Source organism: Canis lupus, chromosome 6 (genome assembly GCF_048164855.1).
Source record: "Canis lupus baileyi chromosome 6, mCanLup2.hap1, whole genome shotgun sequence".
In the NCBI taxonomy this organism is placed as follows: Eukaryota; Metazoa; Chordata; class Mammalia; order Carnivora; family Canidae; genus Canis; species Canis lupus.
Window position 1 is genome coordinate 25556321 of NC_132843.1, and position 20849 is coordinate 25577169.

The 20849-nt window shown below is 37.3% G+C and overlaps 1 protein-coding gene across 15 annotated transcripts in view; it reads right to left on the minus strand.

The window, feature by feature from the left end:
* Positions 1-20849, minus strand: part of NOL4 (nucleolar protein 4) — a 521978-nt gene that overhangs the window by 104110 nt on the left and 397019 nt on the right. For 11 of the 15 annotated variants that reach the window (XM_072829191.1, XM_072829188.1, XM_072829194.1 and 8 more), the window contains 2 exons: positions 3885-4064; positions 2968-3159 (listed from right to left, as the gene is read on the minus strand). In XM_072829191.1, coding sequence (XP_072685292.1) covers positions 2968-3159; positions 3885-4064 — 372 coding nt within the window. The remainder of the gene's footprint in view (positions 1-2967; positions 3160-3884; positions 4065-20849) is intronic. The other 4 variants (XM_072829192.1, XM_072829204.1, XM_072829190.1 and 1 more) reach the window with 1 other exon arrangement.

A 20849-nucleotide genomic window follows, 5' to 3' on the forward strand; every position in this document is an offset into this window, starting at 1 on the left:
TCTTGTTGACCTGTGAAGTCTTACAGAATAATTTGTATGTAAAAACCTGCTGAAAACAAGACTTTTTTTTTCATGTCTACCTACATAAAACACAACAGAAAACAAGATTTTATATTTAATGCTGTTCCGATTTTTAAAAAACTATGGATATTACTTTATATCAAATTTAAAAAGTGAGGGCAAAAATATTCACATACTATATTTAGTTGCAATTACTACTGCCCTAGTCATACATTTTTCCTATCTCTTCTAAATAAGTATTCAAAATGGCACCTAATCCTTTCCCATGTCCCGTAACAATGAAGTGATATATTAAAAAAAAAAGAAAAGATTCCAAGGGTCAGCTGGATGGTAGATTTGCTATTTCCAGTAGTACATTACTGAATAAATATATATAAAAAAACTAACCTGCAATATAAATTTTCATTCATGTTGCTCATTTAACATTTAATTATATTTGGCCTTGTATTTTTACTTAAGTACTTTACTTCCCACAACTTGTCACCTCAATGAATCATAATGATCAGGGAACATATTAATTTTTCCTAATTAACTGGTCAGAAATCTCTAATATTTCTGCTTATAACTTTATATAATGTATGTACATTATTGAATAAATGAATGAATAAAAATAAAATAGCATTTCTTTATAGTATATTTCTTTAAGATTAGTTTGCAAAACTATATGACTTTGAATCTCAACTTTTGTCCTTCTCTATGCATAGCACAGGGTTTACAACAAATAGATGTCCATGTTGAAGTAAATAAATACAATCAACAGGAAAACCTGTGAGCCTCAAATATGCCTTTAAAGGATATAGGAATCTTACAAGACAATGTTTTTTTTCTCATAAAAATAATTAATGGAAAATAAGATAATTTTTACCAAAGAATCTCTAAATAATATTACAAGATTAGGAAAAGAAATAGTAATGCCAGATGCTGGTAATAAAAACCTTGATAGATGATATCATCTTTATTGTTACTGAAAAAGGAAAGTATATATTGTACATTCTATTCTGAATGAGACATATTTAGGTTCAATTGCAATTTTATATCAGCTGCTAAATGGTTCTGAACTAAAAGTCAATGCCAGGACTCTAGACTTTTACACCTGCTTAGCTACGCTGTCTGTCATCTTTTTCCTATTGAGTAGGCAATAATAATTTTTCAATAACTGAGTAAAGGGATAAATAGCTTTAATTTCCTCAAGCAAACTCTCCTTCTCTTTTATTCTGTGCCACCACTCCTGCCATAATTCAGTTTGATCAGGCATAGCAATGCCATTTTTATTTTAAAATGACTTATGCACTACAAACTCTGGCTTCAATATAGTTATTCTGAGAAGTAAACAAATACTTAAATGGAGTATTCTGTGATTGTTTAATACAAACGGTTTGGGAAGCTTTCATCAGATGATAGATTAAATAATATTTAAAATATTTTCAGATTTAAGATTTATTGAGTGACTACCATGTGTCAGAAATGGCTTGCAGAACTTTACAAGTGACAACTTATATAATACTCATAACTTTATAAATTAGGAGTTACCACCTCTACTAGAGGCATCTGAGTGTAGGTATCTGAAGCAATGTGCCAGTCACACAGCTCCAGGGTGGTGGATTGAGAACTCCAAACCAGGCTCTCTGAGGACTGAACATTGAGCTTGGTCCCAACTAGGCAGATTGCCTCTCTTAAAGTCAGAGAGTCTATAAAGATTCTGTTTTATAGGATATACAAGGAGGGCACCTGGGTGGCTCCATCAGTTAAGCATTAGATTCTTGATTTCAATTCAGGTCATGATCTCAGGGTCATAAGATTGAGCCCTGTGGCAAGCTCCATGCTGGGTGTGAAGCCTGCTTAAGATTCTCTCTCTCCCTCCCTCTCTGTCCATTCCCCTACCCCTGTCAATTCTATAAATAAATAAATAAATAAATAAATAAATAAATAAATAAATACTGAAGGTATTTTTACAAGCCAGCGGGGAAGGACTGATAGTAGATAGTGGATTTACTGCTTTTGTCATTGCATTTAGATCTAAAAAGCTATTTCTCCAAATGACATCTCTGAAACCTCTCCTAGCTTCACCAGCACCACCCCTTCACAACTAATGCATTACAGACACTGATCACAAACACTAACAGTTCCTAGCTTTGATGGAGCCAAGAAAAGGGGGGAAATGGCTTCAGAAAATTTCTGATACATTGCTGCTCACATGCATTAAAAAACAAAAATTTAAAAAGCACATTGTAAATGTATACACTATTTCTAGGAATAACAATTAGAGCCAGCTGAAATAGAACAAAGTTCAGAAACCATTGATAACTGATTTCTATCTGTAAACAATCTGATGTCAACAAAATCTCATCCATCTGTAAAGCCCAGATGAATATGAAAGCTCATGTACCATCCACAAGCACACAAATACACCATGTACAACAAAACCTTATTTTTCACATGAGGATTTTCATTTCCCTGATCTTTACTTTCAAGGCATGCTACCTGTTAACCACTGGTATGAAAACAGTATTACTTAGGTGGATTCATCCATTTTCTTTGGTTCCAGAGAAAGCAATTCTCATGGGCCATCTAAAGCAACGACTTGTGCTTCAGTTGGAGACTTGGTTAAGTTTAATCTGCTTTAGCAGTGACAGAAGACAAACAAAAATGAGATGCTGGTTCTCATTGGTTTTTACTCATATCACCGTCATTTTCCATGACATGGTACCACATGTGCCTGTGAGCACTGGTCTCATCAGGTATTCCTTATTGAGTGACAAAGGGGGTAAATACTTCAGGAAGATGAAAAGGAGAAGGGGGGAAAAACAAACAGGCAAACAAAAACCCCTTGGACCTGACATTATGGAAAAAATAAAAAAAGACACTAAGATGAAAAAAAAAATAGTGTCATGGTTTACATGTGGGATTTTGATGGAATCTAGGGCTGTGTTTTAATTCAAAACTCACCATCTCAAAACCACTTCTTTTCATCCGCCTGCAGGACTTGAGGTAAGTACGTATACGTTTTCTGGCACGCTCTTGATACTCAGGGAATTGTCGCCTGCATGAGTCAATGATAGCCTGGATCTTTTCTTTGGGCTGCTTAGAGATTGGGACCATTCGGTCCAAGTTTTCATCTACAAACAGCCTGACAAACATCTGTTGGCAAGAGGGAGACAGAGGAGAAGGGTTTGGAGGACTGCTCTCTGCTGTTCCTAGCTTCCTGTCTTGATTACCGATAGGAAAATACTCTTTTCTGCTTTATGCACTGGAGAACTTTGCCATGGAAAGCCAGAGATTTTACGCAAACACCCTTTTAAAGGCTTTCGAAATGGTTGGATTAAAAAAAAAATAGAGAGAAAAAAAGAGAGAGAGAGGCAGACAGACAGACACACAGACAGAAAAGTATAGACTACTGTGTAGGGAAAAAAATCAGGAAATAACAGTACACTGTGACAATTAAGCACCCCATAAAATTCTCCATTAAGGATAAATGCGACTGCTCCACTGTGACACTGCACAGTGCAATCATCTCTGAAAACAATGGACTCTCTTGTCATGCATAATTAGATAAGCCGGGAAGGCGGGAGAAATAACTGGTGACAGGCATACTCTTCCGAGGAAGAAGCCGAGGCCCCTCATCCACTAGGTAAACATGCATACTCACACAACACAAATCCAGTTTTCAGCTCACATTTGGCTTTAAAATTCTAAACAAAACACAGCAATTCTGGTGTCTGGTTGGCAAAGAGTGTTTCATGTACTTTTTAAATCCTTCTGTAAATTAAACAGACATGTCTCTAGAATAGCCACATTTACCAACAAGCAACAACACCAAAGTGAAGCGGTAAAGGAAGCCACGCGGGGAGGGTGGCCGGACTCACATTAAAGGCCTTCAGCCGCTCGGCCTCAACGCCATCGGTCTCGTTCACTTTCTCCGAGTCGTCGTGCTCGTCGTGCTCATCTTCGTCCTCATCTCCCCTGTTCAGGGACAGGTCCTCGGCACCTCGGTCTACGCTCTCATTTTTGCCAGACTCGTAGCTTGAGTAGCTATGTGCCGGAGACTGCAAAGAGAGGCGCAGATTGCTGCTTGTAAATCCATCGCACGGCAGACAAACGCAGCTTTTAATTTCTCAAAGATCTCAAAGATCTTGCTCAAAGAAGTGAATCCCAGAGTTGTAGCTATTTTCATTTGAATCGGAATGAAGGGAGAGGAGAAGAAAAATCTACCTCCCCAGTCATGCTGGTCGCATTACCAGTATTCCATAGCTGCATGAACATTTCTAACACTACAGAAAGTTCTATCGAATTTAGCTTTTCGAGCGCAAAGATAGTTCCCACTTAATATACTCAGGAAGGAAGGAAGGAAGGAAGGAAGGAAGGAAGGAAGGAAGGAAGGAAGGAAGGAAGGAAGGAAGGAAGGAAGGGGAGGGAGGGAAGAAGGGAAGGAGGGAAGACAGATTAACCTTTAATCACCTTTGCAAAAGAATCATTGAATCACACATATCCTTAGAAATGACCTCAGGGCTTAGTCAGTCTAACCATATTAGTAATGTTTTTAACAGATAAGGAACCTAAGGGGTGGATATATTTAATAGATGTGCCCCACAAGGACTACACAAAATATTGATACTAAGGGGTGCTAATTATAAGACAACGTCTTGAAAATCAGTTTTTAAATTGTGAGTCTTATCATGGCCCTGAATTTTGGCAGAAAAAAAGAACTAGGTTTCCTCAGAATCATGTTAAGCTTAATGCTTCCTAAAGCTTAACGGAAGATAAATGCCGATCAGCGCAGTTCTCGCAAACTTCAATAGGGTTCAAGACCAACCATGGGTCCTGCTGTGGTAGCTCCTACTTTTTTGTCCATGTGGCATCTTTTCCTTTCAGGAACAGCTTCTGTTCCACCAGGTGAGAGTGCCAATCCCAGGGCGGCAACCTTCTCTAACCCAGGTGTGCCCCAACTTTACCTCTGGGTAACTGAAATTAAGTTGAATACAGCAAGGCTAAGCAGAATAGAGTGCTAATAATGTCATCTGAGATTCTAGATTCAACTGTGCCTGAAATTAACCCACCTCCCACACCCCTCCCCCCTTAGTCTTTCTTTGCTTAAATCTGAGTTTTAGTCCTTTGCAGTTGAGTCTAGAGTGGCACTATAGTGGAACACCAAATACCTGTTAGTGAAAGAAGCCAATCTGAAAAGGTTACATATTGTATGATTTGAGCTATAAGACATAATGGAAAAAGCAGAACTATGAACAGTTGAGAAAGATCATTGGTTGCCAGGGGTTTGGGGAGTGGGGTGGGGGATGAAATGGCAAAGCACAGAGGTTTTCTAGGGCCCTGGGAATATTCTATATGATACTATAATGGTGGATACATGTCACTATATATTTCTATGAACCCATAGAACAGACAATACCATGACTCCTAATATAAACCATGGACTTTGGGTATTTATAATTTATCAATGTAAGTTCATCAATTATAACAAAAGTACCACTCTGCTAAGTGGACATTGATAATGAGGGAGGTTATACATGCATATGGGCAGGAGGTATGTGGAAATCTCTGCATCTTCCTCTCAATCTTGCTGTGACCTTAAAACTACTTTAAAAAATAAAGTCCTTTTTCAAAAAAATGGGGAATATGAGTATTGGGATGATAAAACAGAAACAAGCCATAAAAATTACTATAGCCTTTTAGCGACCCACATAAAATATGGTAGTCTTTACACCATAACCCTACCTTAATTTTTAAGAACTTTGGATGACCATACCCTAAGAAGCCTTTATTTCAGGAGCAATCATTTTCATATTCCAAGTGTAATTTTAAAAATTCCAAATCAGGGACACCTGGGTGGCTCTATGGTTGAGCATCTGCCTGCAGCTCAGGGTGTGATACCAGAATCAAGTCCTGCATCGGGCTCCCAGTGGGGAGCCTGCTTCTCCCTCTGCCTATGTCTCTGTGTCTCTCATAAATAAATAAATAAATCTTTTAAAAAATTCCAAATCAAATCTTTTTTTTTAAAAAAAAAATTTTATTTATTTATTTGACAGAAAGTGAGAACATAAGTAGAGGGAACATCAGAGGGAGAGGGAGAAGCAGGCTCCCCACCAAACAGGAAACCCAATGTGGGGCTCTATCCCAAGACCCCAAGATCATGACTTGAGCCAAAGGCAGACACTTAACCAACTGAGCCATCCAGGTGCGCACAAATCAAATCACAAAATAAAAGAAACAAAAATGTTAAGGAATCACCACTTAGGCCTTTTGGATGAAACCTTGCTTATCCTCATAACACAGGTGTTCACAGGACCAATGGTATATTTTTGCCTAAATTATGTATTTCATTTTTCCCCTCTTGAGATAACCTGTAGTTCTCCTTAGCAAAGACCTCTTGAAAAATACAATTACACTTTGATTTTCTCACATTTTTACCACCCTTATAGAACTGGTAGCTCTGGACCTAGAAAGCCACCCCACTGCTGTCCACTCCTAGAAAAAGGAGGCCCAATCTGTTTGCTTATTCTGTGGTCAGAGCATAGAATGGCTCGGACAGCAACACCGCCATGCTTGATAGAAGAGCTGAGGCCATAGGGGCCATTTGTGATTCACGCAGCCAAGGGAAATAAAGACAAACCTTTTATTTCTTTATCATGCCCTAAATAAGGGAAGAATCTCATGAATTTAGTGGAAGACATTCATGTTTTCATATTAGTTTGAACACAGCTCTGTCACAGCACTGATCACGAAGTATTATACAAGTTAGCTCATATGTCCATCTTCCACACAGCCCAAGAGTTACTTGAGGTTGGGGTCACTCAGGGACCATGCCTTTTCCATCCTTATAACTTTGCACAATGTCAGGCACATAGTGCGAATAAGATAAAAAATGTTTCTGAAAAAGTGAACAATTAGAGCTGTACAGAATTCGAATTAACTTTTAAACTGCTAGGGGCAGCCCGGGTGGCTCAGTGGTTTAGTGCCACCTTCAGCCCAGTGCCTGATCCTGGAGACCCGGGATCATGTCCCACATCGGGCTCCCTGCATGGAGCCTGCTTCTCCCTCTGCCTGTTTCTCTACCTCTCTCTCTGTGTGTGTCTCTCATGAATAAATAAGTAAAATCTTAAAAAAAAAAAAAAAAGTTGTTAGGATTTAAAAAAAATAAAATAAACTGTTAATTAAAAATTTACCTTGTCAGTTACTTCCTTTTTAATTGAGCTATAATTGACAAGCAACATTATATTAGTTTCAGGTATATAATAATGATTTGATATTTGATATATTTCACTGCCACCATATATAATTTCAAAATTGTTTGTGATGAGAACTTCTAAGATTTACTAACTTTCTAATATGCAGTATATTATTAACTAGAGTCATCATGCTGTACATTACATCTCTATGACTTACTTTATAACTCAAAGTTTGTCCGTTTTGACTCCCTTCACCTATTCCCTGTCCACTGACCATCCTCCTCCAACTCTGGCAATATATCAACGTATTTTCTATATCTGAGCTTGACTTTTTATTTTGTTTTTCAAGATTCCATGTGTGAGATCATTCGATATTTGCCTTTCTCTGACTCTTTTCACTTAGCAGAATGACCTCAAGGTTCATGTCACAAATGGGAAGACCTCCTTATAGCTGAATAATATTCTGCTGTATACATTCACTATGTTTTCTTGATCCATCAAGGACACAGGTTGCTTCCATGTCTTGGGTATTATAAATAATAATACAATGAACATGGGAGTGAATAACCTTTCCAGTTAGTGTTTTCATCTTCTTCAGACAAACACCCATAAGTAGAATTGGAGGATCATATGAAACTTATTTCATTTCATTTTATTTTTTAAGAATTTTATATTTTAGAGAAGGAGAGAGGGAGAGAGAGAAAGAATGCACGAGGAGGAAAGGTAGAGGAGGAGGGAGAGAAAGAGGAGAATAAGTCCCAAATAGATTCTATTTTGAGTCAGACGTGGGGCTCGATTTCAGGACCCACGGATCATGACCTGAGCCAAAACCAAGAGTCAACGCTTAACCAGTTGAGTCACCCAAGTGCCCGCATACGAAACTTCTATTTTTAATTTTTTGAAGAACATTCATATTGTTTTCCATAGTGGATAGACCAATTTACAGTCTCACCAACAGTGCACAAGTGTGGAGAAAAGAGAACACTTGTGCACTATTGGTGAGACTGTAAACTAACATATACCCTGTTGTAGTTTTAATTTGCATTTCCCTGATAAAGTGATACTGAGCATCTTTCCAAGGGCCTAATGGCCATATGTACATCTTCTTTAGAAAAATATCTATTCAGATCCCCTGCACTTGGTATGGGGGTAATTGAATGGGTTGGTATTTTGGTGTTGAGGTATATGAGTTCTTATATATTTTAGATCTTGGTCTCTTATTGGATATAACATTTGCAAGTATGTTCTCCTGTTGTTGGTTTCATTCACTGTGCAAAAGCTTTTTAGTTTGATGTAGTCCCATTTGTTTACTTTTACGTTTGGTGTCAAATCCAAAAATCATCACCAACACAGACATCAAAATTACCACCTGTATATTCTTTCAGAGTTTCATGGTTTCAGTCTTATGTTCAAGTCTTCAATCCATTTTAAGTTTGTTTAGGTGTATGGTGTAAGATAATGGTTTAGTTTCATTCTTTTGCAAGCAGCTGTCCAATTTTTCCAAAATTGTTTTTTTTTAAGATTTTTATTTATTTACTCATGAGAGACACAGAGAGGAAGAGACATAGGCAGAGGGAGAAGCAGGCTCCCTGAGGGGAGTCTGATGTGGAACTTGATCCCAGGACCCTGGGATCACAACCTGAGTCAAAGGCAGATACTCAACCACTGAGCCACCCACGTACTCCAACACTGTTAATTGAAGACACTGTCTATCCCTATTGTCTGTTCTTGGCTTTATCATGAATTAATTGACCATATATGCATGGATTTATTTCTGGTCTTCCTATTCTGTTCCACCGATCCTATGTATTGGTTTTTATGACAATACTATATAGCTTTAATTACTATAGGTTTTTAATACATATTGAAATCAGGGAGCATGATGCATACAGCTTTGTTTCTCTTTGTCAAGACTGCTTTGGCTATTTGGGGTCTTTTGTGGCTCCATACAAATTTTAGGATTATTGGTCCTACTTCTGTGAAAAATGCCATTAAATTTTCATGTGTCTAAATAAATTTTATTTATTTGATAATATTGCATTGAATCTGTAGGTTATATTGGGTATTAAGGACACTTTAATGATATTATTTCTCCCAATCAATCAGCAGGGAATATCTTTCTATTTGTTTGTGTTGGTTTAATTTCTTTTATCAATGTCATACTTTTCAGTGCATAGGTCTTTCGCTTCCTCCTCGATTATGTTTATTCCTAGGTATTTTACTCTTTTTTTATGTAATTGTTAATGAGATAGTTGTCTTAATTTCTCTGAGAGTTGTTATTAGTGTATAGGAATACAAGATTTTTTTAAAATTCAAGTATAGTTAAAGCACAACAGATTTCTGTATATTGATTTGTTTTTCTATAACTTTACTGAATTCAGTCAGCTTTTAAAAATATAGGGGATCCCTGGGTGGCTCAGTGGTTCGGCACCTGCCTTTGGCCCAGGGCGCGATCCTGGAGTCCTGGGATCGAGTCCCGCATTGGGCTCCCAGCATGGAGCCTGCTTCTCCCTCTGCCTGTGTCTCTGCCTCTTTCTCTCTCTTTCTCTCTGTGTGTCTATCATAAATAAATAAATAAATCTTTAAAAAATAAATAAATTCTAAAAATATATATATTAGTTATTCATTACTGAATATATTAGGCAATCTTAGAATCATTAAAAATATGAGCAGTCTAGAAGCAGTGGTTTTCAGACAATGCCTACTATGTCAGCAGTAACTGCATCTCCTGGGAACTTATTAGAAATACAAATTATTGGCCCCCATCCAAGACCACCTAAATGAGATACTTTGGGGCTAGACCCAGCAATCTATGTTTTCACATGCCCCCCTAGGGTATCCTAATGCACTCTCAAGTTTGGAACCACTAGCCCAGAACTAATTTCTATCTATAAGAAATAAGGCAGAAAGAACAAGTTGAATAACACCAGAAAAAGCAAAGAGACTTCCAAAATATGAGACCTTGTACAGGACGACTGGCTGGTTCTGCAAAAAGTGACACAGGAAAAACAAGTGATACATTAGAAGAGATTTAGAAGTGTACGGGCGTACCTTGTTTTATGGCATTTTACAGATATTGTGGGGTCTTGGTTTTTGCTTCTTTATAAATTAAAAGTTTGTGGAAACCCTGTGGCAAGCAAGTTGATCAGCACCAGTTTTCCAATAGCATTAAGCTCACTTTGTGTCTCTGTGTCACACTTTGTAACACTCATACTATTTCAGTGTTTTTCTTCTTCATTATAATTGTTATGGCAAGTTATGATCAGTGATCACTGATGTTATTATTGTAATTGTTTGGGGTAATCACAAACCATGCCCATAAAAGATAGTGAATTTAATTGAGAAAGTGTATGTATTCTGACTGCTTCATTGACCAGCAGTGCCCTCACTTCTCTCTCTCTTCAGGCCTTCTTATTACCTAAGATAACAACAATATTGAAATTAGGCCAATTAATAATCTTATAATGGCCTCTAAGTGTCATGTAAAAGAGTCATGTGTCTCACTTTAAATCAAAAGCTAGAAATGACCAAGCTTAGTGAGAAAAGCATATCAAAAGTGGAGACAGGACAAAAGCAAGGCCTCTTGTGTCACAAATTGTAAATGCAAAGGAAGAATTCTTGAAGGAAATTGTAAGTGCTTTTCCAGTGAACACACAAATGGTGAGAGTGAAACAATCATATTCTTGATATGGAGGAAGTTTTAGTGGTCTACGGAGAAAATCAAACCAGCCATCACATTTTCTTAAGCCAAAGTATAATCCAGAGCAAGGACCTAACTCTTGTTTGAAGCTAGCAGAGGAGCAAAGGATAGTTCATAAGGTTTAAAGAAGGAAGCCACCTCTCTCCCTAACATCAAAGTGCAAGGTGAAGCAGCAAGTGCTGAAGTAGAAGCTGCCGCAAATTATCCAGATGATTTAACTAAGATAATAAAGGTGGCTACACTAAATAACACATTTCCAATATAAGACATAACAGTCTTATATTGGAAGGAGATCTCATCTAGGACTTTCATAGCTAGAGAGAAGTCAATGCCTGGCTTCAAAGCTTCAAAGGACAGGCTGACTCTCCTGTTAGAAGTTAATGCTGCTAGTGACTTTTTGTTGAAGCTAATGCTCATTGACCATAGGAAAATCTTAGGGTCCTTAAGAATTATGCCAAATCCACTCTACCTTTGCTTTATAAACGGAAAAACAAAATCTTGATGACAGCACATTTGTTTGCAACACTGTTGACTGAACATTTTAAGCCTGATGTTGAGACTTACTGCTCAGAATAAACAAAAGATTCCTTTCAAAATATTACTATTCATTGATAATGATAATGCACCAGGACACCTAGGTGGCTCAGTGGTTGAGTGTCTGCCTTCAGCTCAGGGTGTGATCCCGGGATCCATGATTAAGTACCACATCGGGCTTCTTGCATGGGGCCTGCTTCTCCCTCTGCCTGTGTCTCTGCCTGCCTCTCTCTCTCTCTCTGTCTCTCATGAATAAATAAATAAAATCTTTTTAAAAAAAGATAATGATAATGCACCTAGTCAGTCCATCTCTAATGGAGATATACAATGAGATCAGTAGTTTTATGCCTGCTAACACAACATTCATCCTAACAGATCAAGGAGTCATTTTGAATTTCAAGACTTATTTAAGAAACAAGTTTCATAAAATTATAGTTTCCATGTATAGCAATTCTTCTGATGGATCTGAGCAAAATCCATCTAGAAAGGTTTTATATTCATCTACATTAAAAACCTTTTAGAAAGGATTCACCATTCTAAGTGCCGTTCAGAACATTTGCAATTCATAGGAAAAGGTTAAAATATCAACATTAAAAGGAGTTTAGAGGAAGTTGATTCCAGAGGTGCCGGGTGGCTCAGTCAGTTAAGTGTCTGAATCTTGATTTAAGCTCAGGTCATGATCTCAGGGTCGGGAGATCAAGCCCAGCATCGGTGGCTGGTATGGTGTCTACTTGAAATTCCCTCTCCCTCTGCCCCTGCCTCTACTGGTCCCCCTGCTTGCATGCTTGCTTGCTTGCTCTATCTCAAATAAATAATAAATAAATAAAATCTATAAGAAGAAAAAAATGTTGATTCCAGTCCTTAAAAAGGACTTCGAGGGGTTCAAGGCCTCAGTAGAGGAAGTAATTGCAGATGTGGTATAAATAGCAAGAGAACTAGAATTAGAAGGGGAACCTGAAGACATGGCTGAATTATTGCCATCTCATGATAAAACTTGAACAGATGAGGAATTGGTTCAAGAAAGTGATTTCTTAAGACGGGATCTACCCCTGGTGAAGATGCTGTGAAGATTGTTGAAATAACAACAAAGGATTTAGATTATTACAAAAATCCAGTTGATAAAGCAGTGCTGGGTTTGAGGATGGATTCCAATTTTGAAAGAAGTTCTGTGGGTCAAATGCTATCAAACAGCACTACATGTGAGATAAACTGTAAGAGGGAGAGTCCATCAATTTGCAAACTTCATTTGTTGTCTTATTTTAAGAAATTGCCACAGCCACCCCAACCTTCAGCATCCACCACTCTGATCAGTCGGCAGCCATCAATATCAAGGCAAGACCCTTCATCAGCAAAAATATTCACTAAAAGCTTAGATGATGGTTAGCATCTTTTAGCAATGAAGTGTTCTTTCATCAAAATACGCACTGTTTTTTAGATGCAATGCTATTGCAACTTAAGAGACTATAGTATATTGTAAACATCATTTTTATACACACTGGGAAACCAAAAAATTCATTTGACTAGTTTTATTGTGATATTTGCTTTATTGTGATGTTCACTTTATTGTGGCTTTCTGGACCTGAACTCACAATGTGTCTGAGTTTGTACCTATAATAAAATTAAATGTGTTGAACTTGCTTGTATCATGATTCAAATAAACTCAATACAAAATGTCATTTTGAAAACACTTGGGAATAATTGGCTATAGATGGGGTGTATTACATGGTAACACTGAATTCTTACTAACTTTGCTAGATGTAAGACCTAATATTTGCCTAAGTAAATATCTATGTAAGAAAATGTCCACATTTGTTAGAGACACATATTGAGGTATAAGAGATGAAATGACATGAATATCTGGGATTTGCTTTAAAATACAGAAAAAAGGAAAATAGTGAAAAAAGTGTGGAAAGTCCTAATCACTGTTGAATTTGGCTGATATTAGTAGTTTTGTGTATTATTTTCTTTTTCAATACATTTTAAATTTTCAAAATAAATTTTGAAATTTATAACACTTCTGATTAGTTTGATGAGTCTCCTCCATTTCAGATATTTTTACATAACAATAACTTATTCAACATTTAAAGAATCATTAACCCATGCTTAGAGCAGCAATCTAAGCTCATAGGATTGATCTGATCCAAGTTTTTTGAAGCCTGAAAGTTATAAAATTTGGAGATGGGGCTCACTTATTTGAAAAAAATTGATACAAAAGAGATTTAATAAGAGAAAAATCACAAATTATGAGGTTCTAAAAAGCCTATAAATGCTACTACTATCATCACAAAATACAGTAAAATTTAGAATGTTAATTCTAAAAATTAAGTAACTCCCTGGCACATCTCTGTAACACTGTCTTCTTTTCACATTTCCTGGCTGCATGCTCTTTGATTGCTTCTTCATATGACAATTATTTTGTATTACCACAGCCTATTGAGAATAGAAAAATGATTCAGTCTTTATTTTAGCCTGTCTGATGGAAATGTGTCTTTTACTGTTGGTAGTTTAGAAACTTTCCTTTGCTCTTCAAATTTATTATTGCTAATATCATGCAAATTGTTACATTGTTTTCTGTTGGGGAAACCCTTAATCAAGTTCTTTTCATGTCTAACCCATGAATTTTTAGGGCATTTCAAGTTTTCCTGGGAAGTGACTGATATCTTCATTAAAATGGTATTTTATAAGATTACATTTTCTTAATATTGGTATCTTCTGTCAAATTCAGTATGAAATTTAAATCTTCCCCTGGTGTGTTAATATAATTCATTCCTCATCATTAGTTGTATTTTTCTTACTCCTAAATACTGCTGTTAGTAAGATCTAAAATTTCTATTACAAGTCAGTTACTTCTCAGTGTCAGAATGTCTACTGATTTCCCTTCCCTTTATGGTTTTTCATATTCCATTAATATTTTACCTGAGTTTTCTTTCAATCATTTGGTAAATAAATATAAAGACAACAAAACGATATAGTCTTCATATATTTTAAAGTAGGCATTTGTAATTTCTCACTTTTGTCAAAAAGATTTTTCTGGGGTACCTGGGTGGCTTAGTTGGTTAAGTGTCTGCCTTCATGATCTTGGGGTCCTGGGATGGAGTCCCAATATCAGGTTCCCTGCTCAATGGGGAGCCTGCCTCTCCTCTCCCTCTGCCATTCCCCCTGCTTGTGCTGCCTGGCTCTATCTCTCTGTCAAATAAATAAATAAAATATTTTCTTAAAAAAAGATTTTTCCACATGTTAATTGAAATGTCATATTTCACAAGACATCTCTGTTTTAATACTTATAACTGCATGCGAATCTGCAATTACCATTGATATAACCATGGATTGATATATGTTATTTGATTTACTGATTTTCCATTGTGTAAATACTTTCCAATGATTGAGGTTAACCTTAAAACAGTTTTGGATAGATAAGTCACAGGGGACATTTCATCTTGACATTGAGTGTCCAATAGTGAACCAAATTTAATAATTACTTTGAAAATTCTCATGGGATTTTAGTTATTGCAATATTATTCCTTTTCCTCATAACCTCTGAAAGATAATGTCTCAATTAATAATTTTAAAACTAAAGTGTTTTTTGGCATTTCGAATAATACCAGTTTTTCAGGCCTGTTCTTCAAGATGTATGTTGGCTAGAACAGTGCTTTTAATTGGCATGCACTAGTATCACCTGAGGATGGTTGGTAAGGAGCAATATCACAGACAAGAGGTCTCCCTGGAGGAGTAAGGGAGTCAAGCCCTAAATTGAGCATCCCTAGCACTGGCGATCTGTACCATGATGACAAACACCCATAAGGCCTGGCTTTTAAAATCAATGGGGCTTAACTCTGAAGCTTTAAAAATCAGGGGTGCTTAACTCCAGGAGAACTGGAGGAGTATAAAAAACTAAGTCTCTGCTATTCTGCTTGTAAAAGGTCAGCATACTATCTCACTAACTCCTAGACCAGAGCACAGTGGCAGTGGTTTGAAAAGTACCTGAACTGTATGTGAAGATTTACTGATTAACTTTAGGTATTTGTTGGAAAGGTAGGGATCTTTAGGCATTTTCTTCAGGAATGTCAGTGCTAACAGACACTATCTTTCTTGCCTCTTTCAGGTTAACTGATCAGATAATAGCAAAAGGTAGTTTTGACACCCTCCATCTACCTGGCTAGTACTGCTTGTCCTGTGTTCTGTTAACTCATCCCACCCAATATGCCTACCTGGCAAGTAACCCTCCAAAGCAGCTTCTGTCCCACCATATCTGGCAGGCAGGTTCAGTGAAGGCCAGAGTCCTTCCAAAGTCACTACTGCCATGCCACACCCAGTGGGTAGTCTAGGCCAGGTTCAACACATCTCCAAAGTAGCTCCTGCCCCAAAAATTGGGGGGAGGGGATAGGCAGTCCTGACTATTAGCATAACCACAACAGTTTTGACTTGGTTTCTCACCAAACTGCAGTAGGGGCTAACTTCACCCACCACCAGCATACCCACATCTGCTATAGCTGGGTTTCTCAGTCAGCCACATTGGGGCTAGCCCTGCTTAGTGGTGTGCCCACAGTAGTTGCTGCTAGTCATTGTAACCAGCCATGCTGGGAGTGAGCCCTGATCATCAGCATAGCCACAGCAGGAGGGTGTACCCAACCCACATAAAGCACACCCCTGGAGCATCTGGTTCTGGTGACCAGATGAGATTGTATTATGGGCTCCATAAAATACCTTCTACATAAGTCCACTACTTTCAAGACCATAATGCCTCATAATGAGTTTAAAGTACTGGTCAAAAAGGATGCTTGCCAGACTTAAGAATGGATGAACTCAGTGAAAACATCAAAAAAGAAATAGAAAACATAAAAAAGAACCCATCAGAGCTGAAGATAAAAAAAAAAAAGAAAAAACACTAGAGGATAACAGCAGATTAGAGGAAGCAGAAGAATGGATCAGAAATCTGGAAGACAAAAAAAAAAAAAAAAATTAAAAAAAAAAAAAAGGGATCCCTGGGTGGCGCAGCGGTTTAGCGCCTGCCTTTGGCCCAGGGCGTGATCCTGGAGACCCGGGATCGAAACCCATGTCGGGCTCCCGGTGCATGGAGCCTGCTTCTCCCTCTGCCTGTGTCTCTGCCTCTCTCTCTCTCTGTGTGTGACTATCATAAAAAAAAAAAAAAAAAAATTCAGAAATCTGGAGGACAGGGTAGTGGAAATCATCCAAACTGAACAGCAAAAACCAAAAAAATAAAAACAAAAATAAAAAATGAGGACAGGGTAAGAGGCCTCTGGGATGACATCAAACACACAAACATTTACATTATAGGGGCTGCAGAAGGAGAGGAGAGAAAGGAGTTGAAAACTTACATGAAGAAATAATAGTTGAAAACTTCTCTAACCTGGGAAAGGAAACAGATGTCCTGGTTCAGGAAGCACAAAGAGACTCAGAAAAGATGAACACCAAAAGGTCCACACCAAGACACATAATAATTAAAATGTCAAAAATTAAAAATAGAGAATCTTAAAAGCTGGAAGAGAAAAGCAAATTGTTACATAACAAGGGAAAGCCTATAAGGCTATTAAACTGCTGATTTTTCAGCAGAAACTATAGTCCAGAGAGGAATGGCAGGATAAACTCAAATGCTAGCAAAAATAAATAAATAAATAAATAATAAAATAAAACCAAGAATACTCTACGTAGCAGTTATCATTCAGAATTGAAAGAGGGATAAAGAGATTCCCAGACCAAAATTAAAAAAATCAAAATTTAAATTAAAAAAAAAAACCCACAACAACAAACCACAAAAATAACAACAAAAACCCATTAAAGCAGTTCATCACCATTAATCAAGCCTTAAAAGAAAAGTTAAGGAGACTTCTTTGGAAAAGGCCAAAAGTACAAATAAAAATGTTATGACAGGAAATTATTCCTGGTAAAAGCAAACATATAGTAAAGGTAGTAGATTAATCACTAGGTTAAAAATAAAAGTAGTAAAATCAATTATATTGGCAAAATTAGTTAAGGGATACACAAAATAAAAAGGTAAAATACAACATCATATACACAGAATGTAAGAGGGGGAGAGAGTAAGAATGTAGTGTATTTAGAATGTATTTGAACTTAAATGACCATAAACTTAATATAGGCTTCTATATACATATGTTGTTACATATGAACCTAATGGTAACAACAAACCCAAAACCTATAATAGAAACAAAAAAATAAAGAGAAAGGAATCCATGCATGAGACTAAAAAGAGTCATCAAATCACAAGGAAAGAAAGCAAGAGAAGAAAGGAACAGAAGAATTACAAAAACAACCAGAAAACAACTAAGAAAATGACAATAAGTATATACCTATCAACAACTACTTTAAGTGTAAATGGACTAAATGCTTCAATCAAAAACATAAGAGGATTGAATGGAAAAAAAAAAAGAGGTAGGGTAGCAACACTTCTATCAGGCAAAATAGACTTTAAAACAAAGACTGCAATAAAAGGCCAAAAAAAAAAAAAGGCATTACATAGTCACAACGGGATCAATCCAAAAGGAGAACATAACAATTTTAAGTATCTTTGCATGCAAGTAGGAGGACCTAAATATATAAAGCAAATGTTAGAGATATAAAGTGAGAAATTCACAGTAATACAATAATAGTAGGGACTCTAACACCCCACTTATATCAATGGGTAGATCACCCAGACAGAAAACCAATAAGGAAATAGTTATTTTGAATGACACATTAGACCAGATGGACTTAATAGATTACAGAACATTCTATCCAAAATGAACAGAACATACATTCTTTTCAAGTAAATGTGAAACATTATCCAGGATAGATCATGCTAGGCTTCAAAACAAGTCTTAATAAATATTAAAGGACTGAAATAAAAATTAGACATCTTTTATACCCAAATGGCATGAAACTAGAAATCAATCACAAAAAAAGATGGAAAAAACAAAAATACATGGAAACTAAACAACATGGTACTAAACAACCAATAAGTCAATGGAGAAATCAAAGAGTAAAAAAATAAATTAATTAATTAAATAAATATATAGCAAATGGAAACACAACAAAATCTTTGTGATGCAGCAAAAGTAGTTCTAAGTTTATGGCAATACAGGCCCACCTCAAGAAAAAAAAAAAAAAACTCAAATAAACAATTTAACCTTACACCTAAAAGAAAAGGAAGAACAAAACCCAAAGTTAGGGGAAGGGAAAAAAATAAGAGAAATCAAAGCAGAATTAAATGAAATAGAGACCAAAACTATAGAAATGATCAATGGTTCTTTGAAAAAATAAAATGTACAAACTTTAACTAGACTTAAGAAAAAGAAAAGACTCAAAATCACAAATGAAAGTTACAACCAACAACACAGTAATACAAAGGATTACACAGGACTACTTCAAAAAATTATATGTCAACAAATTAGGCAATGTAAAAGAAATAGATACTTTCCTAAAAACATTCAATCTGCTTAGACTGAATCAGAAGAAATAGAAAATCTAAACAGACTGATTAATGATTCATTTTTATTACTACTAACAGGAAATTCCCAACAAACAAGAGTCCAGGCTGAGATGGCTTTACAGGTGAATCCTATCAAACATTTAAAGAAGAGTTAACAACCTTCTTCAGGTGGAAGGACATAAGATGGTGTGGTAGGAGGACCCCAAACTTGCCTCATCCCTCAAAAACAGCTAGATTCCTATCAAATCATTAGTAATAACCGAGAAATCAATCCGAGGACTGACAGAACAAAGTGCACAACTAGAGGGAGAGAAGAGGACACATTGTGGTAGGAGTGCAGAGACACGGTTTGGGAGAGAAACGGATCATGGGTACTATAGAGGGGAGAGAGCTCTGGTGGTAGAGAAAGAAAGAGAAGAGTGCATAGGAAATTATACAAGGAAAATGCTGGGGAAATGGAAGCGGCTGACTTTTGTGAGGTTCTGCAACCAGGCAGGGCTCAAAGATAGAGTTTTAGAGGTCTGTGGCATGGCTGATGTGGAGCCCTGAGAGCACTGCAGTTTTGTGAAGAAGGCAGGCAGATAAACCAGCAGGCAGATAGCATGGATCACCTAAGACACATAAGGGCCAGCAGTCCTCCTTCCTGGAGCCCACTCTTGTGTGAGGGCGCTTCTGGGCCAAACTTGCATCAGTCCCAATGTAACAAGACTGTCTCCCAGAAGACCAGTGCAGGTCTCACCACACCAGATCCCTAAAGTCTGGAGTCTTAAAACTCAGCAGGCCTGGCTGGGATAGAGACCAAAAGTGCACTACACTGCTCCAGGCAGGCAAGCAAGCTAGACCCAGACAGTGGGGAGGAAGGACATCTGGGACACCCAAGGGAAAGTTGTCTGCTCTTCTGAGAGGGCTTCCTCGAAAGTGGCAAACATGAACTTCCCTCTCTGGGGATGAAGGAGCTAGCTGGTGCCATTTCCCGCCCTTGCTCCTAAGCATAAACTAACTTTAGTAAGTAGCAAAGTGCCAAAAGTGGCAGCCTAAACTACTTAGACCAAGCCTCATGCCCCTAAACTCTGCAGGTGCTGCTTTTCTCAGGCAAGCATGCCTTAGAACCAGAGCAGCAGGCCTCTCCCCAGGGATGAGCACAAACCCCCACAGGTACCACCACATAGTGCTGCAAAGCTTCAGATCTAGTTCAAACAGATTCAAATCTCTTTTAATAAGCAGACCAGAGCACACTTAGTTAAAACTTCACCACATTCTGGTGAAGGTCCAAACACTCCCCACTGTAGGAAAAGGAAACTGCAGACCTAAGGAATAGAGTAACCAGAACACAGCACCAGAGACCCTTCCTGAAGCAGCAGACCCTGGACAACATATGACCTCTTCTTCATAAAACCATTACTCTCAGGATCAGCAAACCTAAAAGGCTTTTCTCACATAGAGAAGAAGACAGAGACCTAGACAAAATGCCAAGATGAAGGAACGTATCCCAAGAGACAAAAGAAAAGGTCACAGCCAGCGATCTAATTGAGACATATATAAGTAATATGCCTGACCCAGAACTTAAAGCATCAATCATAAGGAAACTAGCTGGGTTTGACAAAAGCATAGAAAACACCAGGGAGTCCCTTACCACAGAGATAAAAGAGCTAATAACTAACCAGGCTGAAATGAAAAGTGCAATAACTAAGATTTAAAACTGACTGGATATAATGACCATGGGGATGAAAGAAGCAGATGAATGAATAAACGATATAGAAGATAAAATTATGGAAAATAATGAAGAGAGGGAAAGAAAATCATGAATTGGATCACGAATGTAAACTTACAGAACTCAGTGATTCCATAAAGCATAACATTCATAAAATAGGAGTCCCAAAAGAAGAAGAGGGAGAAAAGGGGGCAAAATGGTTATTTGAGAAAATTATAGCTGTAAACTTCTCTATTTTAGAGAAGGAAACAGACATCTAAA